At 63.7% G+C, this 26,582-nt stretch overlaps 1 protein-coding gene and 2 long non-coding RNA genes across 7 annotated transcripts; 1 reads left to right on the forward strand and 2 right to left on the reverse strand.

Annotated features, from left to right (window-relative positions):
- Window positions 1–83: 83 nt before the first annotated feature.
- PKN1 (protein kinase N1) lies at window positions 84–21,379 on the reverse strand. 4 transcript variants are annotated; one of them, XM_051835832.3, is made up of 23 exons: window positions 21,149–21,165; window positions 20,052–20,125; window positions 14,717–15,014; window positions 13,564–13,718; window positions 11,692–11,827; window positions 11,042–11,187; window positions 10,445–10,658; window positions 9,829–10,023; window positions 6,637–6,746; window positions 6,383–6,526; window positions 4,556–4,631; window positions 4,332–4,476; window positions 4,154–4,247; window positions 3,340–3,419; window positions 3,186–3,261; window positions 2,989–3,080; window positions 2,139–2,315; window positions 1,843–1,905; window positions 1,616–1,692; window positions 1,380–1,522; window positions 986–1,093; window positions 826–906; window positions 84–367 (listed from the first exon to the last, which is right to left on the reverse strand). In XM_051835832.3, the coding sequence occupies exons 2-23, from the start codon at window positions 20,106–20,108 to the stop codon at window positions 164–166; spliced, it is 2,871 nt and encodes a 956-aa protein (XP_051691792.1). In that variant the 5' UTR covers window positions 20,109–20,125; window positions 21,149–21,165; the 3' UTR covers window positions 84–163. The 4 variants fall into 4 exon arrangements, with proteins under 4 accessions (XP_051691792.1, XP_051691794.1, XP_089172672.1 ...); XM_051835834.3 differs by lacking the exon at window positions 20,052–20,125 and having other exon boundaries at window positions 21,149–21,379; XM_089316546.1 differs by lacking the exon at window positions 20,052–20,125 and having other exon boundaries at window positions 20,968–21,370.
- LOC138845649 (uncharacterized) lies at window positions 19,769–22,382 on the forward strand. Its single transcript, XR_011382867.2, has 2 exons — window positions 19,769–20,296; window positions 22,042–22,382. It is a non-coding gene; the product is annotated as an uncharacterized LOC138845649 (long non-coding RNA).
- A 2,205-nt stretch (window positions 22,383–24,587) lies between these two features.
- Window positions 24,588–26,198, reverse strand: LOC138845650 (uncharacterized). Of its 2 annotated transcripts, none has more exons than XR_016223392.1 (2): window positions 26,061–26,198; window positions 24,588–24,815 (listed from the first exon to the last, which is right to left on the reverse strand). It is a non-coding gene; the product is annotated as an uncharacterized LOC138845650 (long non-coding RNA). The 2 variants fall into 2 exon arrangements; XR_011382868.2 differs by lacking the exon at window positions 26,061–26,198 and adding an exon at window positions 25,068–25,202.
- Window positions 26,199–26,582: the final 384 nt, after the last annotated feature.

Genomic DNA, 26,582 nt, shown 5'->3' on the forward strand with positions numbered 1-26,582 from the left:
TCCCATGCTAGCCCAGGGGACCACCGCCCCCTCACCCGTGCCTGCTTCCCTCCCCAATAGCGCGCACAAGAACACTCGCACAATGCGTGGATGGGGCGAACCCCAAGGGCCTTTTTAAAAACTAGGATCCCTGGGTCAGGGGGCGGGCAGGAGAGGGGGGCGGCTAGCAGCCCCCAGCCACAAAGTCGAAGTCCCGGAAGGCCGCCTGCTCGGCGGCGGTGAGGGGCCGCGCGTCGCGGGGGGGGCTCAGTGTGGGGGCCTCGCCCGTGAACTCCTCGTCGAAGTTGCTGACGTCGGTGCGGCCGGCCAGCGTGGGCACGAAGGGTGGCGGCAGGCGCCGGGCCAGCAGGGCGTCCCAGCCCAGCGTCTGCGGGGAGGGAGAGAGTGGGTGGGCATGAAGGGGTCGGGGAGGGGGGGCTGGCGAGGACCACCAAGGCACAGGTGCACGGGGGCGGGAGGAGGGGGTGGACGTGAGGGGTCCAGGGGTGTGGCCTGGCCAGGACCACCAAGGCGCAGGTGCATGGGGGCGGGAGGAGAGGGTGGACGTGAGGGGGTCCCGGGGGCTGCAAGACGCAGGTGCATGGGGGCGGGAGGAGAGGGTGGGCACGAAGGGGGGGGGCTGGCGAGGACCACAAAGGCGCAGGTGCACGGGGGCGGGAGGAGGGGGTGGACGTGAGGGGGTCCCGGGGGCTGCAAGACGCAGGTGCATGGGGGCGGGAGGAGGGGGTGGACATGAGGGTCCGGGGGCTGCAGGGGAGGGAGATGAGGGTATGGGGACAGGATGACGAAGGCTGGGGGGGGTCTGGGGGAAGAGCGGCCCCTCACCCTGAAAAACGGCTGCTTTTTGACATCCTCCGCGTCGCGCTCGCTGGACCCCAGCCGGCGCTCCGGGTTCCTCCGCAACAGCTGGGGGGGGAGGAAGGGGCGCTGGGTCAGGGTCTGCCCTCCCGGGGCGGCGGCAGGGGCGGGGGCCGGGGCCGCTCACCCTCCGCATGATGCCGATGGCTTCGGCCGACAGGAAGCGGGGATAGCGGACTTCATCGTTGACGATGCTGTCGAACACCTCTTCTTCGTCGTCCCCTGGGAATGGGGACTGGGGCGGGGGGGGGGGGGCGGAGGACAGCGGCGGGCGGGGCTGAGCCGCGCATGCGTGCGCAGACCACCCCTCCCCCTCCCCGGCTGCACCTGCTGCACCTGCGCTGGGTGGCTGGGGCTGGGGGAGGAGGTGCCGGCTGGCGCGCCAGGGTAAGTATCCCATTTGTCAGGTGCACAAACTGAGGCCGGGGAGGCCGAGCTACCCCACCCCCGACCCCGACCCCCCAGCTCCCGGCTGGCGGGGGCCGGGGAGCAGCTTCGTGGGGGAGGGGAGGGGTCCTCACCTCACCAACCAGCATCTCGTAGAGCAGCACCCCTAGCCCCCACCAGTCCACGGCCCGCGTGTATGACGTGTCCGTCAGCACCTCCGGCGCCAGGAACTCGGGGGTCCCACAGAAAGTGCTGGTCCGGTCCCCGTAGCCCATCCCTGGGGGAGGCGATGGGGGAGGGGCGCTGGGCTGCAGACTCCACCCCTCCCCACCGACCCCAAAGCCCCCAAACCCCGGCTGCAGCCCCTCACCCTCCTTGCAGAGCCCAAAGTCTGCGATCTTGACGTAGCCCTCGGTGTCCAGGAGCAAATTGTCCAACTTCAGGTCCCTGCGGGGGCGGGGCGTGAGGATGGGCGGGGCAGAGGGGCGGGGCGTGAGGAGGGCAGGGGCGGCGGTGGGACTGAGGGCAACCTCAGGGGCCTGAGCACACACGTGCACGCAGACCCTGCCCGGCGGGCATGGCCGCGCATGCGCTCACCTGTAGACGATCTTGTGTTCGTGCAGGAACTGCAGGCCAAGCACCACGCAGGCCGAGTAAAAGCTGCGGGCGGGGCGGGGCGGGGGAGAGAGGGGCGGCTGTGAGGATGCTGGGGCGGGGGGGGGGGGGGGGGCGCAGGCGGCTGTGAGGACGCCCGGGGGCGGGGGGCGCAGGCGGCTGTGAGGACGAGGGGGCGGAGGGGTGGAGGGGCGCAAGTGGCTGTGAGGATGCCCGGGGGCGGGGCGGGGGGCGCAGGCGGCTGTGAGGACGCGGGGCGGGGGCGGGGCTCGGCTCACGCGGCGCGCGGCTCGGAGAACACGTCGCTGTGGATGTGCAGCATGAGGTCCCCGCCCGGGGAGTACTCGAGCACGAAGCACACGTGCTCGGGCGTCTGGAAGCAGCCGAACAGGTTGACCAGGAAGGGGTGGCCGGCGCTGGTCACGGCCGCCAGGATCCGCTTCTCGCACATGAGGCTGGGGGCGGGGACGGACGTCAGTGCCCGCTGCCCCTCCCGGCGCTGGGCGAACCCCCCACACACACTCCGCTGTGCAGTTTCGGGCAGGTGCCTTGACGCCTCTGAGCCTTGGGGCTGCTGCGGGGGGCGTGCGGGAAGCCCCCGTGGGCTCTGGGCTCAGGCACAGTGGCGACTCAAGATCCCCGGGGGTCGAGCCCCGGAGGTCCACTGGACTTGTGAGACAGAGAGGGCCCGACGCACTGGAGGGCAGGTGGGGCTGAAAAACGCCCCCTGCCCAGCACCTGGATGCAGCCAGGCCTGAAGGCCGCCCTTCCAAGCCTTCTCCTATCCGGGCCAATAAACTCCTTTATTTTAAGCCTTTCTGACTTGGGTTCGCCATCATTGGGGGGGGGGGGGGGCTGGGACAAGTCTCGCGTGCCTCTGCCCTGGGCAGAGTCGTTCTGGGACCCCTGGTGAGGCAGGACAAGTGGCTTCCCCTACCTCACCCCCGGGGATGCCCCAAGCACAACGGGCAGAGGTGGGATCTGAACACAGGCCCCTGACCCCGAAGCAGAGCCACGCGGGGACACCATGTACGGTGGCTGCCTGGGGGCTGAGGACTGTCACGGGGTCACTGTCCCTGCTGTCACCCAGAACGCAGATGCCCCCAGAGGGCCAGGGCAGGTCCCCACCTCTCCACCTCGTCCCGGGCCACGATGTCCCCTTTCTTCAAAGCTTTGATGGCGAACAGCTCCCCGCTGGACCGGAATTCGGACAGCAGCACCTGTAACCACAGCGGTACCGGGTGGCTGACCCGGGGGACCCGGGGGTGGGGGTGGGGGTGGGACCTGGACGCGCTGGGGGCCCCGCTGCCCACGGCCTGCCTCACCTTTCCAAAGTGACCCCGGCCCAGCACCGCCAGGAACTTGAAGTCCTCGAGGCTCAGGGGCGCCTTCCTCAGGGGGCTGCGGAGAGAGGGCGCGGGTGCTGGGGGCGGGGCAGCGGGCTGGGGCGTGTCCCGGGTGCAGGGGCGGGGCTGGCACCTGCACAGGGCGGGGCCTGGGGTCTCCTGGGTCTCCAGAGGCAGCTCGGGAGTGCTCGAGGTTTCCTGGCTGGGGGGACTCTGTGGAGAGAGGTCCGGCTGAAGGCAGGTGGGCTGCCCCCCTACACAGAGGGGCCACTTCCCTCTCTGTCCTCTCCCTCACCTCCTTGCTCACGCCCCTCCAGCCACAGTGCTCCCCCACCCTGTCCCACACTCTGAACACACCAGGCACTTTCCTGCCCCAGGCCCTTTGCACGGCTGCCCCCCCCTCCTGTAGTCACCTGTGCAGGGGTCGGCTGAGCACCACAGGGAATGACAGGACCCCTCAGCACGGCCCACCCCCTTCTCTGCCTTCCTCTCGGGAACATTTCACACGCCACATATATTTCTCCCCAAATGCCCACAACAGCGGGAGCTGGGAGCTCCATCCGGGTCTCCCACTGTGGGGCCCCCTGCTGCCTCCCAGGGTGCGCATGCGCAGGGTGCTGGAGTCCGGAGCCGGAGCCAGGACTTGAACCCAGGCCCTCCGATGTGGGACGCAGTTGTCCTGAACATGAGGCCACAGCTGGGAAGCCCTGGCCATGTGACAACACAGCCCTCAGGAGGCTCCTGGATTCCCCAGAGCCAAAGAAACTCACCTACTTTGACCAATGACCCAGGCCGGGGGGGGGGGGGGCGCTCAGCCACCACCTGTGACGCCTGCAGCCCCAATGCACCTGCCGGTTCGAAGCCCGGCCGCTCCCTGCTGATGCCGTGGGGAAGCGGCCGCTGATGGCCCAGGTGCTAGGGACGGGGCCGGGGCAAGGGCGGCTCACCAGGCCACTCGGGCTGGAAGGAGGCCCCGGCGGGCTCTTCTGGGGGGAGCCGTCCACATCGGCGCTCAGGTTCAGCTTCTCCAGGGACACGTCCCTGCGCAGGTGTCACAGGGAGAGCTCAGCGCCCCGGGATACAAGGGGGCGGCGGGAGCCCCGGGGCCGCCCTCCCTGCCCTTACCCTGCAGGCCGAGCCTCGGATCCTGGGGGAGCCCCGGGGCTGAAGGTGCCGGTGGCCGAGGCTGCGTTGGGGATGAGCCTGCGCAGGAGCCGCACCCACGTAGCCACGTCTATGTTCAGCTGCCTGGCGCGCTGGAACGCCTTTCCTGGGGCGGGGCGGGGCAGGTGTCACTCCCGGGCCCCCTCCCCAGCCCCGCCCCGCCCAGCCCCAGCCCGGCTGCTCACCTTGCTGCTTGGAGAAGATCTTCTTCTGCCTTCGGAGCCGAGGGATCCGCTCAATGACCGGGTTGCGGAAGGTGACCTGGGGGAGGGGCCGGAAGCTGAAGACCCCGCCCCTGTCCCTCCCCCCGCGCGGCGGGGAAGCCCCTTTGCAGGGCGGATGGATGCCCACCCCTCCCTGTGTTGGAGGCTCAGGCCCCAGTGCAGCTGCGGCCGGAGGGGGCGCTGCCCCAGGAAAGGATGGCTGGTCCCCGGGTCTGGGAATGAGCTCCGGCCACAAACCCAAGCCCATCTCGGACTTTCTAGATCAAGATCGCGGGATGGTGGCGCAGGGGTTAATCCACAGCCTCTGACGCCTGCATCCCTTGCCCACACCTAAGGTTCGAGTCCCGGCTGCTCCGTTTCCCAGCCGGCTCCCTGCTAATGTGCCTGGGAAAGCAGCGGAAGATGGCCCAAGGGCTGGGGCCCCTGTACCCACGCGGGAGACCCGGATGGAGCTCCTGGCTCTTGGCTTTGGCCTGGCCCAGCCTGGGCTATGTGGCCATTTGGGGAATGAACCAGCAGGTGGAAGAGCTCTCTGTCTCTGTCACTCTGCCTTTCAAATACATTGCCGGGGTCCCCCCGTCACACACAGCCCTGACTGCCCTAAGCCTGGTCTACAACCAGCGGTATCATCTGTGACCCCTCTGGACACACAAGTGATGGAACTTTCCAGAAATGCATGCTACGGCATTTTTCTGGGCATGCATATGGTGGAACCCACTGGAAATGCACGTCACAGAATTTTCTGGAAACGTATGTCCTAGACTTTTCTAGAAACGCATGCCATGGAACTGTCTGGAAGTCCTGACAGAAACCCCCTCCCCAACCCCCGCCCCCAGCCCTTCTCCCTCTCCATGGGGCTTAGATAACTGATGGGGAGGGATTTGTGCACAGGGAGGGGTGTGCACGTATACACGTGGTCCCACGCTTACAAAGATCTGACTTCATAATTTCTTTAGGGGGCGGAGGAAAGGGCTACACAGTGGCGCAAAAGCAATGCGCACTCAGTACAAAAAAAAAAAAAAACCTAACAGGACTTTTTGGGAGCTCGGATCTCCATCTGGGCAGGTGGTATATGCGTGTGTGGGCTCTGGGTTTGCCTTACACAGCCGGGCAGCCTGCGGGCAGGAGGTGGACCAGTTCTCCGTGCTGGGTTAAGGTCAGGTTGCAGGGGCTGGTGCTGTGGTGTAGCCGGCTAAGCCGAGACCCGGGAGGCCGGCATCCCACAAGGAAGCTGCCCGGCTTCCGACCCAGGCCCCTGCTCAGGCGCCTGGGAAAGCAGCGGGAGATGGCACAAATGCTTGGGCCCCTGCACCTGCTGGGGAGACCCGGATGGAGCTCCTGGCTCCCAGCTTTGCATCAGTGCAGCTCCAGCCATTGCAGCCATCTGGGGAGTGAACCAGAGGATGGAAGACCTCTCTCTCTCTCTCTCTCTCTCTCTGTAACTCTGCCTTCAAATAAATAAATTTAAAAGACCAAAACACAGGACTGTCACAGTGGGGACAGGAGGTGGGGGTGCTACTGGCATCCGGACCAGAGACTCGGATAAACACCCCCACGGTGCACAGCATGGCCCCACTGCAAAGAATGACCCAAGCCCCAGCGTCAAGGGTCACAACCTCAACCACACCTTGCCGCCTGCCCAGGGTTTGTTCTTCTCTTCTGTCTCAATGAAACTGTTTCTATTTTTTTTAATTTAAATATACTTTGCATCAGAATCACAGGTCACCCCCCCCCGGGGGGGGGGCCCCCGTGGGCAAGCAGGAAGCGCTTTCAGGGGTTGGGCTGTACCTCGGCCAGCAGGCAGCCCTGGGGCTCCATGTCCAGCTGCACCTCGTGTCTCTCGTTGTCCAGGAAGTCCTCCAACTTCAGGAACTTCAGGGCACACAGGCCCCGCTGGTCCCTCCAGAACACAGCCAGCTCCAGCTCGCGAGCCTGGGGCAAAGGACAAGGGACAGAGCTGGGGGTGCCCCCGGGTCCAGGCCGCGCCCCCCCCCCGCCCCAGCCCTCCCTCTGGGCCCTGCCAGCCCCCAGCAGGGGCGCACCCGCTCCAGCTCCAGCGTGAAGCTCTGGTCCCAGGCGCTGGGGCCGCACGGCTTCCAGGACGTCCGACCGACCACCGTGTTGTCCAGTTTGAGAACAGCACTGACGTCACCTGAGACGGTGTGGGGGGAGCAGGCAGAACGAGTCCATTGGGAGGGGCTGGCACTGCTTGGAGCACTGCCCCCACCCCCACCAGGCTATGCTAAGGTCCAGGATGCGATTGGCTTTTGTGACATGGTGTGAGGTAGGGATCCAAATTCTTTTTTTTTTTTTTTTTTAAAGATCTATTGAGACCAGCCCTGTGGCATAGCAGGTAAAGCCACCGCCTGCAGCACCGGCATCCCATACAGTCACCGGTTCAAGTCCCGGCTGCTCCACTTCCTATCCAGCTCTCTGCTATGGCCTGGGAAAGCAGAAGATGGCCTAAGTCCTTGGGTCCCTGCACCCACGTGGGAGACCCGGATGGAGCTCCTCGATCCTGGCTTCAGTCTGGCCCACTTGGGAATTGAACCAGTAGATAGAAGACCTCTCTCTCTCTCCCTCCCTCCATCTCTTCCTCCCTTCCTCTCTGTCTTTCCTCTCTCACTCCATAACTTTGACTTTCAGAGAGAGTTTCCACCTGCTCATTCAAACGGTTGCAAGGGCCAGGGCTGGGCCAGGCTGAAGCCAGGAGCCAGGCGCTCCATTGCTCCCCCATGTGAATGGCAGGGGCCTAAGCACTTGGGCCATGTTTGGCTGCTCTTCCAGGCACATTACCAGGGAGCTGGATTGGAACTAGAGCTGCTAGGACTCGAACCCGCGCCCGTGTGGGATGCCCATACCACAGGCAGCAGCTTCACTCACTGCAGCACAGCCCTGCCACCGCTGCCTCTCCCCACCTCCCCCCTCCCCGTGGCTAAATTCACTTTCTAACTATACAGAAGTCTCAACAATTCACTCTGAAGTATTTACCCTAGGAAAATGTACACAGGTAAACAGCAGTAGTATAATCTAAGACTTACACAGTGGCTACAAAGTAGAAACAGCCCTTGTGGTATTAGCAGGAAAGTTAGCAGGTGCACACAGAAACCGGAAATGGACCAACATCTGAAACGTTCAGAGCGTGGACACAATGTGGGAAACTCCACACCAGAAAATGCTGTGTCCTATGCAGAATTACTTGAAATATTGTAGAGGGGCTGGCATAGGGTACAGGGGGGTTAAGCCGCTGCCTGGGATGCCAGGAGCCCACGTCACAGCACTGGCTCAAATTCCAGCTCCAGGGCTTCTGGTCCAATCCGGCTCCCCGCCAGTGCAACTGGAGAGGTGGCAAGGAGGGCATGTGGGAGACCCAGACGGAGCTCTTGGCTCCTGGCTTTGGCCTGGCCCAGCCCTGCCCATTGCAGCCATCTGGGGAGTGACCCAGTGGACGGAAGCTCTCTCTCCCTTTCTCGTTCCATCTCTCTATCTGGCATTCAGCCTTTCAAATAAATCTTTCAAAAAACAATAAACTGTTATATAAAATTATTTTCAGGCTATGTGTAAGCTAAAGTGCATATGAAATAAAAGTGAGGGCCGGCGCTGTGGCGTAGTGGGTAAAGCTGCACCCTGCAGTGCGGGCATCCCATATGGGTGCTGGTTTGAATCCCAGCTGCTCCACTTCCAATCCAGCTCTCTGCTGTGGCCTGGGAAAGCAGGGGAAGATGGCCCAAGTCCTTGGGCCCTGTACCTGCATGGGAGACCTGGAAGAAGCTCCTGGCTCCTGGCTTCGGATCAGCTCAGCTCCAGTCATATGGGGAGTGAACCAGCGGATGGAGGACCTCTCTCTCTTTGTAACTCTGCCTCTCAAATAAATAAAATCTTTAAAAATTTTTTTGAAAATGTTTATTTATTTAATTGAAAAGGAAATTCTCCAGCTACCAGCTCACTCCCCAAATGCCTACAACAGGTGGGGCTGGGTCGGGCCAAAGCCAGGAGCCAGGAGCTCCATCCAGGTCTCCCACGTGGGTGCAGGGACCCAGGGACTTGGGCCATCCCCAGCCGCCTCCCAGGCACATTAACCAGAAGCAGAGCCCTTCCTCCTCAAACCCAGGGACTCTGACGGGGCTCCCCCGTGGTGTGGTATGTTCCCGGCTGCACCAGACACCACCTCCGGAAGTATCTAATCTCGCCAAACTGAAACATTGTTCCCATTTGATACTCACTTCCTGTTCCCCAGCCCAGGATGAGCCCTTGGCAACTCCCACTCTCCTTCCTGCCTGCCTAAAGTGGGCCATGATAGGAATCTCCTGCCAGCGGGATCACACAGGGACAGCCTTCCAGGCTCAGCTGCCTGCGCCCTCCTAAGCCCCTCCAGCAACCCCGGACGCGGCAGCACGTGACCGGATTTCCTCCCTTTCTGAGGCTCAGCCACGCTCCATTGTCCACGGATGGCACAGTTTATCTGTTCATCCCTGCACGGCCGGCTGTGGCTTCCACCTCTTAGCTACCGTGTGTCACGCTGCTAGCAATATAGCAACGTGGGTATGCAAACGGCTCTCTGAGCCTCTGCTTTCAATTCTTTTGGGGTCTTCTGTGATGCCAGCATTCTATAAGGGCGCCAGTTTGAGTCCCGGCTGTTCTACTTCCGATCCAGCTCTCTGCTGTGGCCTGGGAAAGCAGTAGAAAATGGCCCAAGTCCTTGGGCCCCTGCACCCATGTGGGAGACCTGGAGGAAGCTCCTGGCTTCAGATTGGCTCAGCTCAGCCCATTGTGGCCAATTGGGGAGTGAACGAGTAGATGGAAGACCTCCCTCTCTCTCTCTCTCTCAATCCCTCTCTAAAAGAGAGGTCTTCCATCTGCTGGGTCACTCCCCAACTGCCCACAACAGCAGGACTGGGTCAGGCTGCAGCCAGGAGCCAGGAACTCCAGCCAAGTCTCCCACCTGGGCGGCAGGGGGCAGACGTGAGCCCTCACCTGCCACCTCCCTGGGTGCCCGATAGCAGGAGTGGGGAAGCGGAGCTGGGGCTTGAACCCAGGCACTGGGATGTGAGATGCGGGTGTCCCAAGCGCCACCATAACTGACGCATTAAATGCCCGCCTCTTTTTTTTTTTTTTTTTTTTTTTTTTTGGCCAGTAGTCATCCTAGCAGGTGCAATGCGTCCCTTCTTCAAAGTTACAAAAGCCAGGCACCCCTTACGGCACCTCCTCCTGCAGGGAAAACCCCACCCACTTACTGCTGCTCTCAGCTTCTGATCTGAGGCTGCTCCGGCCACTGAGGCTCCCGCTGCGGCTGTACAGGCCCCGGGCCGGGCGGCTCAGGAAGGGAGGGCGGCTGTCAGGGGTCCCGGGCCCTCCGGTTGAGGGAGGCGAGTTCCAGGGGATGGTTTCTGGGAGGTCCCTGCAGCCCACCACTCGTACCTCTAGGGTTCCTGTAGGAGGAGCAGGCTCAGTGGGGGGGGGGGGGGTGGCGCAGGTGGGGCAGGTTGGGGCGGGCACACCTAGAGGTTACCAGCGTGCCAGGGCGAGCAGATGGCGTGCAGGGCTTAAGCCAGGGATGGCAGTGCCCGGATGTAAGATATGGGACATGTGCTGGGGATCAGGGGCCAGGCTGGGATGGACCACAGAAACGAGGTGCAAGGCCCAGGCCCCGGTGAGCTCCGACAGGTTAGGACGGGGGAGTGCAGGGTCCCACTCGGGGTGGGGGCGGGGGCTGACGTGAGATCAGAGGTGGAAGGGGGTGTGGGGAGTCAGAGGAGAGGCTGGCCTGGGGGACTAGGGGAAGCGCGGTTGGGGGCCACCTGGGAACAGGGTAAGTCAGGCGGGTGGGGGCGCGGGGGCTGCGGGGCGCACCTGTGAGCGGCGCGGGCTTGCACAGGGTACTGTAGTGCGTGGCGGGGAAAGGTCCGGCCAGGAGCGCGCTGAAGGCGGCGGACGAGGCCGCGGCAAGCTCCTCCCGCACCAGCCGCCCCTTGGGGTGGTCAGCGGGCAGCTCCGCCAGCCTCCGCTCCAGGGCCTCCCGCAGCAGCCCCAGCTTCTGATTGGACTCCGTCAGCTTTTCCTGGGCCTGAGTGGTGGGAAGGAAGAGGCTGGGGTGGAGCCAGGCTTGCCCCGCCCCCTTCTGGACTTCCTTCTCCCTATTGGCCTAAACAGCCACTTGGGCCCCGCCCCTTGGTTACGCCCCCCTCCTCTAGCCTCCTCGCTTCCAGTGCGGAGGTCGACTCGGGACTAAGCCCCACCCACCCCCACTGAAGCTCCACCCCTTGATGAGGGACTGACCTATTGGGCTCCCTTCCTGCCTGAGGCCCCGCCCCTTACTGAAGCCCGCCCCTCTGGTGCCTATCAATGCAGAGGCTCCGCCTCTGGGCCCCGCCCGTTTCCCCAGCCTCACGGTTCCCATTGGCCCTCTTCAGCCGAGGCCCTGCCCCACGCCGCAGCCCCGCCCCTCACCTCGCTGACGGCCTTGCGGTCGGGCGTCTTGGCTGCACTGAGCAGGCGCAGCACGTTCTTGGCGCCCTCGGCCACCGCGTGCTCCACGCGGAAGTGGTGGCGCAGTTCCTCGATGCGCAGCTCCGCGGCCCCCAGGTCCGGACCCCCTGCAGAAGGGAAATGGGGCGGGGAGGGGCCCACACTGAGCTATCACCACCAGGCAGTCACCCCACAGCCAGGGACACCCCTGACCGCACTGTCAGACCCTGCCCCAGTCCACACGCGGGAGCCCGGTTCCCGGTGGGGCGGTCTACAAAGCCCTCATGGCTTCACACAGGAGCCATGCTGATGACAGCTTGCAGGCCTGGGGAGCCTTTTTCCGCCCCCTGGTGGCCGTATGAGGTATTTACAACATCGTTTGCTGGACCATGCAAAATGAGCAGCTTGAAAATCAGCTGTGGCACAGCGGGTAAAGCCGCTGCCTGCAAGGCCAGCATCCCATATGGGCGCCAGTTCGAGTCCCGGCTGCTCCACTTCCCATCCAGCTCCCTGCTATGGCCTGGGAAAGCAGTGCAAGACAGCCCAAGTGCTTGGGCCCCTACACCCGCATGGGAGACCCGGATGGAGCTCCCGGTACAGGTTCTCGAGTGGGCTGCCGGCGAGGCGCTCACCGTGGGCCTCATCCGCGGCCGCCTGGCTCCCCAGCTGGTCCGCCTGTAGGGCTCGGTGGAGCTGCATACGAATGATGTCAATCTTGGTCTTGCTGTCTTGTAGCACCTGCTGGGCCGTCAGCAGCAGCTTCCGGTCCTGGAGACAGGAGAGGAGGTAGCTGGGTAGCTGGGGTGGGGGGCAGGGCTGGGTGCTCTGAGCAGGGTGTACCTAGTGTAAGATGCAGCGCCCTAGAGGGCCATGAGGGCAAGACAGCACCCACGTCCGCGCGCGTTCCCAGCAGGGGCGGCACAGGGCACGCGCAGTGAAGCCAAGGGGTTTCGAGGGATCTGGGTCGTGGCTCTGCCACTTTAAGAGCTGTGCGACTGCGGACGGGACCTTCCACCCTCGCTGGGAGCCAGGACCTATTTGCTCAGAACCAGGGCTGGCACCGGGAGGGTCTGCGTTTGCAGTAACTCCGGGACAGTGCACGTGGGGGGGCCCCCACAGCCGCGCCCCGAAACGCCCCCACGTGGTGTCCACGGGAAATGTGCAGAATGGGCACTGGTGGTGGCCTGGGGCTGGGAAAGGAGCGCCTGGAGTGATGGATGAGGGGGCAGGGCTTCTCCCAAGCGGGGGTGGGGGCAGAATGTTCTAGAACTATTCACAGGTAATGGTTCTACAATACTGCGAATGGATCTAACACCACTGGGTTATATAATAGTAAAATGTATCTAGTTATTTGAAAGGCAGAGAGACAGAGAGACAGACAGAGAGAGAGAGAGAGAGAGAGAGAGAGAATCTTCCATGCACTGGTTCACCCCCTAAATGGCCACAATGGCCACAGCTACTCCAGGCCAAAGCCAGGAGCCTGAAGCTCCATCCAGGCCTCCCACGAGGGTCCTGGGACCCAAATCCTCAGGTCGTCACCTGCTTGCTCTCAGCAAGGAGCTGGATCAGAAGCAGAGCAGCCGGGACTTGAACCAGCACTGGACTCCGGCACTGCAGGCAGGGGTTTAACCCGCTGTCCCACTGTACAGGTCCCTGAATTATATATTTTAAAATGGCTAAAAATGGTAGATTTTATGTTATGGGTATTTTACTACCATAAGAAAAAAATTCAAGGCCAGCGCTGTGGCATAGGGGTTTAAAGCCCCGGTCTACAGCATCAGCATCCCATATGGATGCCGGTTCAAGTCCTGGCTGCTCCACTTCCAATCCAGCTCTCTGCTGTGGCTTGGGAAAGCAGTGAGAGATGGCCCAAGTCCTTGGGCCCCTGCACTTGCGTGGGAGACCGGGAGGAAGCTCCTGGCTCCTGGCTTCGCTCCGGCCATTGCAGCCATTTGGAGAGTGAACCAGCGGTTGGAAGACCTCTCTCACCTCTCTCTCTCTCTCTCTCTGCCTCTACTTCTGTCTGTGTGTGACTCTTTCAAATAAATAAAGAAATCTTAAAAAAATAAAAAAGAAAGAACTAGAAGAGAGAAGTTCAGAGGTCCCCAAGAAATAGACATGACAAACATTTATGGCGGTGCGGGTGGGTGTCAGGCCGGGCAAGGGTCTCCAGGTGTCCTTGGGGGGCAGGAGGCAGTGCCCGCCGTGGGGGCTGCGTGTTGCCGCGCACAGCCCGTGGCGTACCCCAGTGACAGGGGAGGGGGCCACGGCCTCTGCTGCTCCGGGGAGCTGCCTGTGCCCAGCCCTGCCGCCACACATCAGCAGGATCCCCTGCAAGCCCGACCCGCAGGCACCACTAGAGGGCGCCCCGTCCCCACCGCCCCAGCTTGGGACTTGCTCCTGGGGGTGTGGCATGCAGGCGGGTGCATCCAGGCGGGTGCACACGCGGGGGCTCTCACGCAGGCGTGCGTGTGCGTGCAGCTGGCGAGTGCGCGCCGGCCCACCTTGCTACTGCCGTTGCTGTACGTTTGGATCATGTTTTCCGCCCCTTGCTTCACTTTCAGCTCGATGGCCAGCTGCTTCTCCAGCACCGCCACGCGGCTCAGGTTGGTGGTGGCCGAGCAGGCGGGGCCCCCCGCGCCCGGGGATTCAGGGGCATCTGCACAAGAGGAGGCGGCGGGAGAGTCCCCAAGGCTGGCACCGCCATCTGCCTGCCGCCCCCCCCACCCCCGAAGAGGTGTTGTCCCACCTGAGCTGCGGGGGAGGGGACACCAGGGCCCAGAGGGGTTCCCCAGGAAATCCACCCTCCAAGGGCCTGCGCCATCATCTGCTGTTTCCCAAGAGCATTAACAGGGAGCTGGTTCCCAGGCAGAGGAGCCAGGACGCCAGCATCACAGGCGACCACTTAACCCCCACTACGCCATAGCAACGGCCCCCAAACTTTAATACCAAGAGTGAGTGTAAGCATTCAGTCTCCCAGTGAAGCCTCGTCCCAAGGCCAGCTCCCTGCGCATGCGCACAGCAGGTGGGGGCTCAAGTCCTTGGGTCCCTGCCGCCCACGTGGGAGACCCCGGATGGAGCTCCTGGCTCCTGACAGGGACCCAGCCAGCCCTGGCTATCGCAGGCATTTAAGGAGTCAATTAGCAGATGGGAGAGCTGTCGCTGTGCTGGTTATCTCACTCACTCTGTGCCAAGTAATTAAAATTTAAAAACAAAGGAATAAATAATGCGCCTCTGGATATTATCCAGGTACAGGTGTGGATTGTCTGGGTGTTGTGGGTGCAGGTGTGGCTGTGTCTGGATGTCTCTGTCCATGTGAGCAGGTGCACACAGTGTTGTTCTGACTGTGGGTCCAGGTATTGGAGTGGACCTCTCTGGGCATGGCTGTGTGTGTCTGTGTGGGCTGTGGCATCTGCTCTGGCTCTCTGTGGAGGCTGGGTGTCTCCCTGGGGTTGGTGGCGGTGGGCTCCAGTGTGGCGACAGGTGGGCAGGGATTGCCACTGTAACGCCCCGCCCCACCCAGGCCCCGCCCCAGCCCCCCACCATGCAACCCCGCCCTGACTAGATCCCCTACCCGCCCCGCCCCCCCCCGCCCCTGCCACGCCCCCTACCTCTGCCTAAGCCCAGCCCAGCCCAGACCCCGCCCCCGCCGGTCACCTCGGGCCGCAGGGTCCGGCAGCACCACGTGCGCGTGCAGCTCCTGCAGCTGCTGGTGCAGCAGGTCGAGGCGGCGGGCGGAGCCCCGCAGCAGGAGCTCCACGGGGCCCAGGCTGCGGCCCAGGTCGGTGGTGGCCCGCCGCAGGTTCTCGGCGCCCTCCTTGAGCTTCAGCTCCTTGCGGATCTCCCGCCGCAGCCGCTCGCGCTCCAGCTCCAGCTGCTGCTGCACGCCGGGCGCCGCCAGGTCCGCCCCCGCCAGGCCCAGCTGCTCCAGCAGGGACCAGCTACGGGGCTCGCTCTGCGGGGGGGGGGGGGGGGGGGGGGGGGCAGGGTCAGCAAGGGCGACGGACCTCTGACCCCTCCCACCTGGGAGGTCAAAGGGCAGGGCCTGCTTCCTGCCCTGTTTCCCTTCAGATGAGGGGACCCCGCAGAAATAGCCCAGTACTCAGCGGGATGACTGGGGGCAGGTCCCGCCGGCCCCCACCACATCCCAAGGACAAGTCTGCACCCCAAACCCGAGAGGCCCCAGGACGGGCTGTGTCCCCTCCCCCTCTCCTCTCCAACTGGGACCACCAAAAGGCACAGCTCTGCGTCCTACGGCCCCTACTGCCTCCCCGCTGGGAGCCCTGGAGGCCCCAGACTTCTCCCTCCTCTGAGAACACACAACTCAGATCAGCGGCCCCGCTCCGCGCCTCGCCTCGCCTCGCCTCTCCTCTCATCCGGGTCGGGCCCACAGGAACCCAGGCAGCGGCCCCCTAACCACGCAGCTTGGGGTACCCCCCTTCCACCTGCCACCCAGCTCCGGGGACCCCAGCCTCCACCTCTGGCTCCGAAGGGACATCAGCCTCCGCCATCCTGGGTCCGGGCTGAGGGCCCCGCCCTCTTCCTGAACCTCAGCTCTGCCAGGGCCTCTCGGCCCCACCACTTCCTCTTTCCTGTGAGCTCCCAGCACCCTCCGCGCCCGGCCAGCTCGGGGGCATTGTGGGCAACTGCCCTAGGTTCCCCCAGGGCGGACGGGCCTCAATGTGTTGAGAGTTTGTGCAAGGGGTACACAGCGTGCACACCCTAACAGGCACCCATGGGGGACACAGGCTTCAGGGGATGACTTGGGTGTGCACACGCATTCACACATGTGCGTGCATGGGCATGGGATGCAGATACACAAGTATGTGCACACTCCCACACCTGCGGAGGTGTACCTGGGACACAGGCTCCTAGGGGTGCACACACACCCACACCTGCAGAGGTGTGCCTGGGACACGGGCTCCTAGGGGTGCACACTCCCACATCTGCAGAGGTGTGCCTGGGACACGGGCTCCTAGGGGTGCGCACTCCCACACCTGCAGAGGTGTGCCTGGGACACGGGCTCCTAGGGGTGCGCACACACTCCCACACCTGCAGAGGTGTGCCTGGGACACGGGCTCCTAGGGGTGCTCACTCCCACACCTGCAGAGGTGTGCCTGGGACACGGGCTCCTAGGGGTGCACACTCCCACACCTGCAGAGGTGTGCCTGGGACACGGGCTCCTAGGGGTGCGCACTCCCACACCTGCAGAGGTGTGCCTGGGACACGGGCTCCTAGGGGTGCACACTCCCACACCTGCAGAGGTGTGCCTGGACACGGGCTCCTAGGGGTGCGCACACACTCCCACACCTGCAGAGGTGTACCTGGGACACGGGCTCCTAGGGGTGCACACACACTCCCACACCTGCAGAGGTGTGCCTGGGACACGGGCTCCTAGGGGTGCACACACACCCACACCTGCAGAGGTGTGCCTGGGACAGGGCTCCTAGGGGTGCTCACTCCCACACCTGCAGAGGTGTGCCTGGGACACGGGCTCCTAGGGGTGCACACTCCCACATCTGCAGAGGTGTACCTGGGACACGGGCTCCTAGGGGTGCACACTCCCACATCTGCAGAGGTGTGCCTGGACACGGGCTCCTAGGGGTGCACACTCCCACACCTGCAGAGGTGTACCTGGGACACGGGCTCCTAGGGGTGCACACTCCCACACCTGCAGAGGTGTACCTGGGACACGGGCTCCTAGGGGTGCACACTCCCACACCTGCAGAGGTGTGCCTGGACACGGGCTCCTAGGGGTGCACACTCCCACACCTGCAGAGGTGTGCCTGGACACAGGCTCCTAGGGGTGCACACTCCCACACCTGCAGAGGTGTGCCTGGGACACGGGCTCCTAGGGGTGCGCACTCCCACACCTGCAGAGGTGTGCCTGGGACAGGGCTCCTAGGGGTGCTCACTCCCACACCTGCAGAGGTGTACCTGGGACAGGGCTCCTAGGGGTGCACACTCCCACACCTGCAGAGGTGTGCCTGGACACGGGCTCCTAGGGGTGCACACTCCCACACCTGCAGAGGTGTGCCTGGGACACGGGCTCCTAGGGGTGCACACTCCCACACCTGCAGAGGTGTGCCTGGGACACGGGCTCCTAGGGGTGCACACTCCCACACCTGCAGAGATGTGCCTGGGACACGGGCTCCTAGGGGTGCACACACACTCCCACACCTGCAGAGGTGTGCCTGGGACACGGGCTCCTAGGGGTGCACACACACTCCCACACCTGCAGAGGTGTGCCTGGGACACGGGCTCCTAGGGGTGCTCACTCCCACACCTGCAGAGGTGTGCCTAGACACACTCCCACACCTGCAGAGGTGTGCCTGGGACACGGGCTCCTAGGGGTGCACACTCCCACACCTGCAGAGGTGTGCCTGGGACACGGGCTCCTAGGGGTGCACACTCCCACACCTGCAGAGGTGTGCCTGGACACAGGCTCCTAGGGGTGCACACTCCCACACCTGCAGAGGTGTGCCTGGGACACGGGCTCCTAGGGGTGCGCACTCCCACACCTGCAGAGGTGTGCCTGGGACAGGGCTCCTAGGGGTGCTCACTCCCACACCTGCAGAGGTGTGCCTGGACACGGGCTCCTAGGGGTGCACACTCCCACACCTGCAGAGGTGTGCCTGGACACGGGCTCCTAGGGGTGCTCACTCCCACACCTGCAGAGGTGTACCTGGGACACGGGCTCCTAGGGGTGCACACACTCCCACACCTGCAGAGGTGTGCCTGGGACAGGGCTCCTAGGGGTGCTCACTCCCACACCTGCAGAGGTGTGCCTGGACACAGGCTCCTAGGGGTGCGCACACACTCCCACACCTGCAGAGGTGTGCCTGGGACACGGGCTCCTAGGGGTGCTCACTCCCACACCTGCAGAGGTGTGCCTGGACACGGGCTCCTAGGGGTGCACACTCCCACATCTGCAGAGGCTCCTGGGCTGTGCACACCCCCAGGCCTGCCTGCCTGCCTGCGGACATGCATACACCGGTGAGTGCTGCTCGGGTCATTCCAGAACCGACCCAGTGCACACACACACACACACACACACGCACGCACACATACACCCCGTGCCCAAGTGCACACAACCCACATGCTCCCACACGCAGGCGCCCCTGCAGGTCTCCATGGCACAACTCCAAGGCCTCCAACCTTTGTGACCTGAACATGTCCCTGTGGCCGGACCCTCCCACGCACCCCCTGTCCCCAACTTCCCCTTCAGGGTCAGGACAGCGCGTCTGCTAGGCAGTCCCCCCACCCCGCCTCTTCCTCCACAGAGACCGCCCAGCTTCCTGCTTCCTCTCTGGCTGGCCGGCCAGCGGCTGCTGACCACAGCTTAGAGGCTTAGGGCGCTGGGTGGGCCCAGAAGCGGCTCCCTGAGCCTGACCTCATGAAACAGCATGGGGGGGGGGGGTGGGGCTGGGACACGAACGTCCCCAGGCCAGCAGCCCACAAACCACACCCTGAGCACACATTAACACTCGAGTTCAGCTACGAGGACCAGCAGTTGCTGCAAACCTCACCAAGGGCAGCTAACACAAGTGCATGAGCTGGGTGCCATTATCAGCCCATTTACAAGAGCGCATAACTGAGGCCCAAAGTAGTGACATTAGGCCCCCACCAAGGTCCTACCGCCAGCAGGAGGCAGGGCCAGGATTTAAAGCAAGAATTCTCCAGGGGTAGGTGTTATAAGGTGCAGCATCTGCATCCCATATAGAGGAGTCCCAGTCGCTCTGTGCTGCCAAGCCAGCTCCCCGCTATGGTGTCTGGGAGGCAGCAGGTGGTGGCTCAAGTCCTTGAGTCCCTGCCACCCATGTGGGAGACCCGGATGGAGCTCCAGGCTCCTGGCTTTGGTCTGACCCCGTCCCGGCCGTTGCAGGCATTTGGGGAGTGAACCAGCAGATGGAAGATCTCTGTCTCTCATTTCAAATAATCTTGACCCTGAGCAGGGCCCTTATTCTACTCACTCCACAGGGTGGTCCTCAGTGGAGGGGGCATTTCCTACCCATGCCCCCACCCCCACCCCGATGTCCCATCTGGCACGGGACAGCACCCACCAAGAACCACCCAGCCCCAAACATCAGCATGCTAAATGCTTGGGCCCCTTCCAACCCCTCTCCTTCCAAGAAGCTCCGGGGTTCAAAGGTCATGAACCCACCAGGATTTCACAGCCAGGCGGCTTCCCCACAAACGCACTGGAATTTAAATCTAGGCTTACCTAGGGCCACCCCGGGCTCAACCAGGCCCCGCCCACCCCTCCCACCGCCAAGCCCCACCAGTCCCCAGCAGGCATGAGCAGACACAGCCAGGAGCAGGACCGCCCAGGCAGAGGGGTGGGGCAGCTCCTCCTCCAACAGCTGAGAGCTGAGATCCAGGGCGAGGGCTGCCGGCCTCCCGGGGCCTCCCTGCTGGGGGTGACTCACTTTTACCCGGGGGTGAGAGGTGACCAGAGAGCCAGCCAAGCAAACCCAGCCATCAGGGGCCCCGCCTGGTGTTGGAGAGTCCCTGCTCCTCCAACCTCCCACCACGGAGCAGGAAGACCCCAGACCCAGACGGCCCACCTCCCAGAATGCCCCTCTTCCCAAAGCAGCCAGGGACCTAGACCCCCATGCCGCGCCCCCCCCCGCCCCCCTTGTCCGGAGATTTCAATGCCTTGGGTGTTTCCGGAATCTAGACAGGACATCCGTCGGCCGGACACAGAACAGACAGGCACACGTCGGCGCTGGGGACAGAGGGACAGGGCAGCAGCGCCCCCCCATCCCCCCATCCCGGCAGCCACGAGAAAGCGATGGACCAGGAGGGAGGGAGGCAGGGAGGGAAGGGAGAAGGGGGAACCAGGGCACGGGTCCAGCCTCATTCCGGAACCACAGCCTCCGTGTGGGTCCTACGTGGTGCTCGGCAAAGCGCATGCAGGCGCCAGGGGTCTCCTCCCCGGGCCTGGGGGGCAGGCAGGGACCCCGGCCCATCCCGGCGCCCGAGGTCTGACCTTGTGTGCACGGCAACACCAGATACGCCCAGCTCCTTGGCAAGGCTGGCAGGCCATCAACAGGACTGAGGGTGCTGGGCACAGGGGAGACACGGAGGGGGTGGGGGTGGGGAGCAGGTGCAGAGGAGAGAACCTGGTTACACACACGACACACACACAGGGCGGCGGACTGCAAGGTGAGACACAGCCACGGATCAGATTTGGGTCACTGAACTCCGCGATGGCCCAGGTCCCCCTGGTTACAGGTGAGTCTGGGAGCAATATGGCCCCCCTAAGGGGCACAAGGAGAATAGGGAGGGCTGAGTGGCCAGCTGAGGCCAACCATGTGTCTCCGTGGAGGTTTGGGGGGGGCAGGGGTTCCCTAAGGGACCACAGGAACATCCCGGAATGGTCCACTTGGACACTCCCCCAAACTCCCGCGCCCTGTCCGACCTAAGGTCTACCTGGCAATCCAAGCGGTGTGCGAGGGGGTCCCCAGCCGCGCCCCCCACCCCGGTCTCCTCCCACCCCGGACCTAATGAGGTGACTCGGACACTTCCGCCAACAGGTGCCAATCTGGGTGGCGTCCGGACCACGGTAAATTAGCTCCGTCCCGAGGCGGAGGTGGCAGCGCGGGGGAGGGGCACGGGCCGGGCGGCCTCCACCCCCCTCCCGGGGCACCGGGCCAGGCACCTGTCCCAGGTGGAGCGAGCGGCACCTGCCAGAAACCGAACGCTGGGGAGGCGGGGGTGGGGGGTGAGTAAGGAGGATGGAGTCGAAAAGAAGGGGGTCACACATCCAGCCAGAGACGCCCCCGCCCCAAGGACCACCTCGAACGCGCTCCCTCAGATTCCCGGGGAGGCGCTGAGTTTGGGGATGCTGCGAGGGCCTCCAGACCGTACCCCAGCCCACCCGTCCCCGGCCGCCCAGTCCGTACCTTCACCTGCAGAGAAGGGGGCCGTGCTGGCTCCACGGTCCCAGCCCGGGGAGGGGGCGCCGGGCGCTCGGGAGGCCCCCGCCCTCGCCGCCCGGCTCCCGGCGTGCCCGGCAGCGTGCGGCCGGGGGTCCCCGGCGGCGCCGTCCGCTCGCCCCGCGCCTGCGGACGCAGGTGCGCCTACCTGCACGGCGTCGCTGGCCATGTCCTCCTGCCGCCCGCCAGGGGTCCCCGCGCGGAGGGAGGGGCGGCGAGCGGAGCGCGCGTGCGCCACGGGCGGGGCGGGCAGGGGGCGGGAGCGGCGCGACCCTGCCCCGGCGCGCGGCCCGCTCCGGCCTGCTCGGCTCCGGCCCCGCCTGGCCAGGCCGCCGCCGCGTCCGCGCGCGCCGCGCCCTCCGGCCCCAGCGGCCGGCTCGGTCACGTGACCGCCGAGGTCGGCGCCCGGGGAGGGGGCGGGGCCGGGGGCGGGGCTCCCGGCGGCCCCCGGGGCTGCGGCCCCCACCCCACCGCCAGCCGGGAGCGCCTCCTCCACCCGCTACCGCTCGCTTCTTGTGCCTGAGTCCCGCGCGCTCCCCGCAGCACAGCGGAGCGCGCGGGAATCCTAAGGGCCGGGGGGAGCGGCGGAGGTCTTGGGGGGCCTGCTGGGACCCCCTCCTCAAAAAAGAAAAAGCAAAGACTTGAGCGCCTCGTGTAATTTGCAAGCTCAGGCCGCCTGGACCCGGGGTTCTCCATGCAAGGGTGCAGCCCCCACCCCCATCTCCACTGCTGCCTGGACAGATGTGGGTTCAAATCCCAGCACCCCGTGCCGCGGGGCTCCCTCAAACCCCTTCAGGGCGCCTGCTCCTGTTATGGGAGGAAGATTTACTCACCTCTCGGGTGTGGGTAAATTAAATGCGGCCGTGTGTGCCAAGTGCTGAGAAGACACTAAGTAGCTGGCCTCCCTCGAAATGTCACGGTCTTTATTGTTCTGTTAAAAGGCTTTGAATTCTCCGGCGGCCTCGGCGGCCCCTGGGGCAGCGAGCCTCAGTTTTCCCCCTCTGTATAATGGGGCATCGGACTCTTTTTTTTTTTTTTCAGAGTCGCTGCGTGCGGAGCGGTACCCGAGCAGAGGGTGCCAGGGGCGGGCAGCGGAGCGTGCAAACTGGGTTCGTGGCCGCCGTGGGATAACCCTCACTCGCCGTCGGGATCTTGCAGGAAAGAAAGGAGCCGGATCTGGATGGGGCCCCTGGGGGCTTGCAGGCAGGGGGTGGGCTCCCCCCTCCCGCCCCCACCCAGAGATCCGCTTTGGGTGCAGGTGCCTTGGTCCCGCATGGGGTCCCGTCATCCCAAGGGACCGGGCCGCGGTGTTTGCTCTCTCTCATTTCCAGCCAACTCTCTGGAGGGGTTGGGGGGGGGGTTATAAAGGAGGCTGGTGCGGAGTCGGTGCGTTTTTCTCAGCTTCACCACCAAATCCCGCATCCCAGCCACGGCTCACCTGAACAGGTGCAGCCCCCAAGGAGCCCGGGAACACAGCCGAGTCAAGGCAGGACCCTGCTGTCCCTGGACCACCTGACTCAGAGCAAATGTCCCTGGAAGCCGTCAAGACAGGGGCCTGCCCCTCCTCCCCTCCCCTGTCCTCTGAAAGTTTGTGGATTGAATGGAGAAAGTCTGCGAGCTCCTTTTCCTGAAACTAGGAAAACTTGAAAAGTCCCTCGCCCCAGGCCGCTTTTGTCTTCTGGCCCTTGCCCTTGGGGGGATTTGGCGTCTCTCCCCAAGCCTTTCAGCTCTACCCATTTCACAGATGGGGAGAACAAGGCAGAGTGAGGTTTCCCAGCAGGGTCAGGCCCCTGTCTCCCGTCTGCCAGTCCCCAAGCTGCCTTCCTTGCCCGGAGCCAGCCGGGGAGACTTGCCAAGTTCTCGCTCCAAGCTTTAGGGATTCGTTTGTGGAGGGACTTTGGAGGCACCTGGGGACAAAGACGCCTCTGGCGCAGTCTCCACAGGGTCGGATGGCTGCCCCTGTGCACCCCCTGGCCTCTCCGGCCCCTCTGCCTTCCACTCTGGGGCTGATGCCATGGCCACCGCCTGCCTTCTCTTGCTAGGTATCCTGTCTCCCAGCAGACAGGATTATCTTTGTCATGCCTCTGGGCTTTACTCCCAACCACAGGGCCTTTGCACTGCCCGTTACCGAGTCTGCAAGCCCTCTCCCATCCCACCCCTCACCCACGCGCCCAGCTGGTCCCTTGCTGCCTGTTTAGACTTCAATATCGGAATGTCACCTTCTGTGGCATGCATTCAGCCTCATGGTTACAAAGCCACACCCCACCCTGGAGCACCTGGGTTCCACATCTGGCTTCCCACCAACACCAGTGCAGATCCTGGGAGGCAGCGGTGATGACCCAAGTCATTTGGTTCCTGCCACCCTATGGGAGACCTGGACTGATTTTCTGGCTCCTGGCTTGGTTGCAACCAGCCCTGGCTGTCAGAGGCCTGAGAAAGGCATTTAAGGGTGAACGGGGGGAGGGGGGGAGCGGGGGGCTGGTGCTGTGGCAAAGCGGGTAAAGCCCCAGCCTGCAGTGCCGGCATCCCATAGGGGTGCCAGTTCAAGTCCCAGCTGCTCCACTTCCGATCCAGCTCTCTGCTATGGCCTGGGGAAGCAGTAAAAGATGGCCCAAGTCCTTGGGCCCTTGCACTCATGTTGGACACCTGGAGGAAGCTCCTGGCTCCTGGCTTCAGATTGGCGCAGCTCTGGCCATTGTGGCCATCTGGGGAGTGAACCAGCGGATGGAAAACCTCTCTCTCTCTCTCTCTCTCTCTCTCTCTCTCTCTCTCTCTCTCTCTCTCTCTCCTCCCCCCCCCCACCTGCCTTTCAATTACATAAGAGAGTCAGGGCCGGCGCCGCAGCTCACTGGGCTAATCCTCCGCCTAGCGGCGCCGGCACACCGGGTTCTAGTCCCGGTCGGGGTGCCGGATTCTGTCCCGGTTGCCCCTCTTCCAGGCCAGCTCTCTGCTGTGGCCAGGGAGTGCAGTGGAGGATGGCCCAGGTGCTTGGGCCCTGCACCCCGTGGGAGATCAGGAGAAGCACCTGGCTCCTGCCATCGGATCAGCGCAGTGCGCCGGCCGCAGCGCGCCGGCCGCGGCGGCCATTGGAGGGTGAACCAACGGCAAAGGAAGACCTTTCTCTCTGTCTCTCTCTCTCACTGTCCACTCTGCCTGTCAAAAAAAATAAAATAAAAAATAAAATAAAAATAAAAAATAAAAAAAATAAGAGAGTCAGGAGTGCCCAGGCTGAGACCCCCGGAGAACTTCCTCACACTCCGCCATGACCTGGACTCTGTCCAGGTCACCTGCACGCCACCTGCAGGGACCGCGTTCCGGGGTCCCAGGGTCCCAGCGTTCCAGAGTTCCGCAGCCTCTCTCTACCGCTTTTGGTACTGTCAATCTTTTTTTCCTTTTAGCCATTGCGGGGGTGTGTTTAAGATCTTTTCTATCTTAAAACATTCTGAAATGAACCAAGCCAATACGACAAATGTTAACATTTGTTCGTCTTCGGTTGTGGGTGTACTTTAAGAAGCTCTAATTTTTTTTCTTTAGTTCAAATTTTGATTTGGGGGGATTTTTGGTTTTAAAAAATCTGCTTCCAAAGATGTCTTTTTAAAAATTTATTTGAAAGGCAGAGTGACAGAGAGGGAGGGTAGAAAAAAAAAGGAGTGAGAGATTGTCCATCTGCTGGTTTCCTCCCCAAATAGCTGCCACGATTGGGACAGCACCAGGCTGAAGCCAAGAGCCAGGAGCTTCCTCCAGGTCTCCACGCAGGTGCAGGGGCCCAAGGACTTGGATCATCTTCCACTGCTTTCCCAGGCCACAGCAGGGAGCTGAAATGGAAGTGGAGCAGCCAGGGTTTGAACCAGCACCCTTATGGGAGGCCAGCACTGCAAGGCGGTGGCTTTACCCACTACGCCACAGCGCCACCCCTGCTGGTTCATGTTAAGCAGAAGTCTGCTCCCGCGGTTGTCCGAGGCCTCCTCTCCCCCAGGGGACCCGATTCCCCCAAGCTCAGCGCCCACCTGCTACCCTGTGGCTCCTCCCTCCATCCCACCCCCCACCCCGGTTCCAAGGTGCCTAACCTTGGCCTCCCGGGTCCATCAGCGAACTTGAACAGGCAGCCGCTGCCCTCCCAGGGTGCCCGCTGGCAGGAGGTGGAGCCAGGACTCCAATCCCGGTGCTACCCTGACCACTGTGCCTAACAGCCCACCCCGCGCCCCCGCTCCATGCAGCCTAACTGAGCTGCTTCGACCCCGGGCAGCTGCGTGACCATGAACCTCTCTGGCCACCGATCTGCTAATGACCCTCGTGTCAGCGGCCCCACGTGCAGATGGCCTGTCGATGTCCACAGGGCTGAGTGAGGCTTCAGCAGGAAATGGTTTGGGGGCTCCCAGGACCCCCAACACACGGGAGCTGCGGTTCAAGGCTGCTCCCCACGTGGCTCAAGGACTTGGCTCCCTGCCAGCCAGTGGGAGACCTGGAGGAAGCGCTGGGCAGAAACTGACAACTTCTAGAATTTTCTCAAAACCTCGTGGGAGGTGGGACCCAGGGGTTTCAGGGAGACTCAGCGCTGGCCCAGGCTCCCTGTGGGACAAACCCCCCGCCCCCCAGCTCACAGCCCAAACCCCCCGATGGACTGAGCTCCAATGGTGCAACACCCAAAAACATTTTGTTGAGCAAAGGTGTCGGGAGACAAAAGCTCAGGTAGTAACTGGATGCCATTCACGCGAAATCCAGAGAACAGGCTAAATTCCTCTACAGTAGTCACTCCCGGCCCCCAATCCCCCGCCACGGAAGACGCCGAGGCCGCAGGCTGGTGCCAACTTCGCAGCCCCGGGTTCAATAAGAAGCCACACTCAGAGAGGGTGCGGCAAGTCTTCGATTGCCAGTACCAAAAATGGCGGCTTCCAACTTGGCCCAAACCCAGGTCAAGTGACAGCGCACGCGCCGGGGCCCGGCTCACTATGCTCCCTAGGGCGCGCCTTTTACATTGACCAATGAAAGCGAGCCGTAAGGCACGCCCTGTTCTTTGCTCTACCAATAGCTTCCAGACTCCTCCCGCACGACCCAATCACCGCTTCCCATCCTTTTGAGTGACGTGCTGACTGTCCAGTGAGCGGAGGGCCGCGGTCGGCCGGAAGTGCGGCCGCTCGTGAGCCGGCGCGCGGCGGGTAATCGGAGTCGGGCGTCTTTCTTCAGAGCGCGCGGAGACGAACGAGGAACCAGGTGAGTGGCGCTTCCTGGGCGTGGGGCCCCTGTGCAGGAACGTCGGGCAAACGGGCGAGGGGAGACGCTTAGGGGAGTGGTGACGGCGAACACGAGGAGAGAGCGCGGGTCGCGGCGCCGCACTCGCGGGGCGGGGCAGGTGGCCGTTGCGCGCTGGGGCGCATGCGCCGGGGGGCGGGCCGGTAGTTAGCGCGCACGGCCGCTTCCGGGAGCTGGGGTGTCACGGCTGCAGGCGGGCCGGGCGGGAGTTGCGGGGGTTGCTGGGGACTTCTGAGCGCCGTGGGAGCTGCGGAGGGTCTTCTCAGCCTGCCGACCCTCCTGGATGCTGCTGCCAAGGGCCAAAGCCCGGAGGAGACGGGGATCCATGGGAT

This window comes from Oryctolagus cuniculus, chromosome 16 (genome assembly GCF_051225735.1).
Source record: "Oryctolagus cuniculus isolate XC-2025 breed Fujian yellow rabbit chromosome 16, ASM5122573v1, whole genome shotgun sequence".
In the NCBI taxonomy this organism is placed as follows: domain Eukaryota; kingdom Metazoa; phylum Chordata; class Mammalia; order Lagomorpha; family Leporidae; genus Oryctolagus; species Oryctolagus cuniculus.

Bases quoted from the DNA above. Each gene is read 5' to 3' on its own strand.
- PKN1 (XM_051835832.3), bottom strand. From the start codon at position 20,108: ATGGCCTGCCAGCCTTGCCAAGGAGCTGGGCGTATCTGGTGTTGCCGT. The intron at 13,719-14,716 runs GTGACCGGCGGG...CCTCTTGTGCAG, and splicing joins GCCGGACCCTGCGGCCCGAG to ATGCCCCTGAATCCCCGGGC. The intron at 10,024-10,444 runs GTGCGCCCCGCA...CTCCTCCTACAG, and splicing joins CAAGCCCGCGCCGCTCACAG to GAACCCTAGAGGTACGAGTG.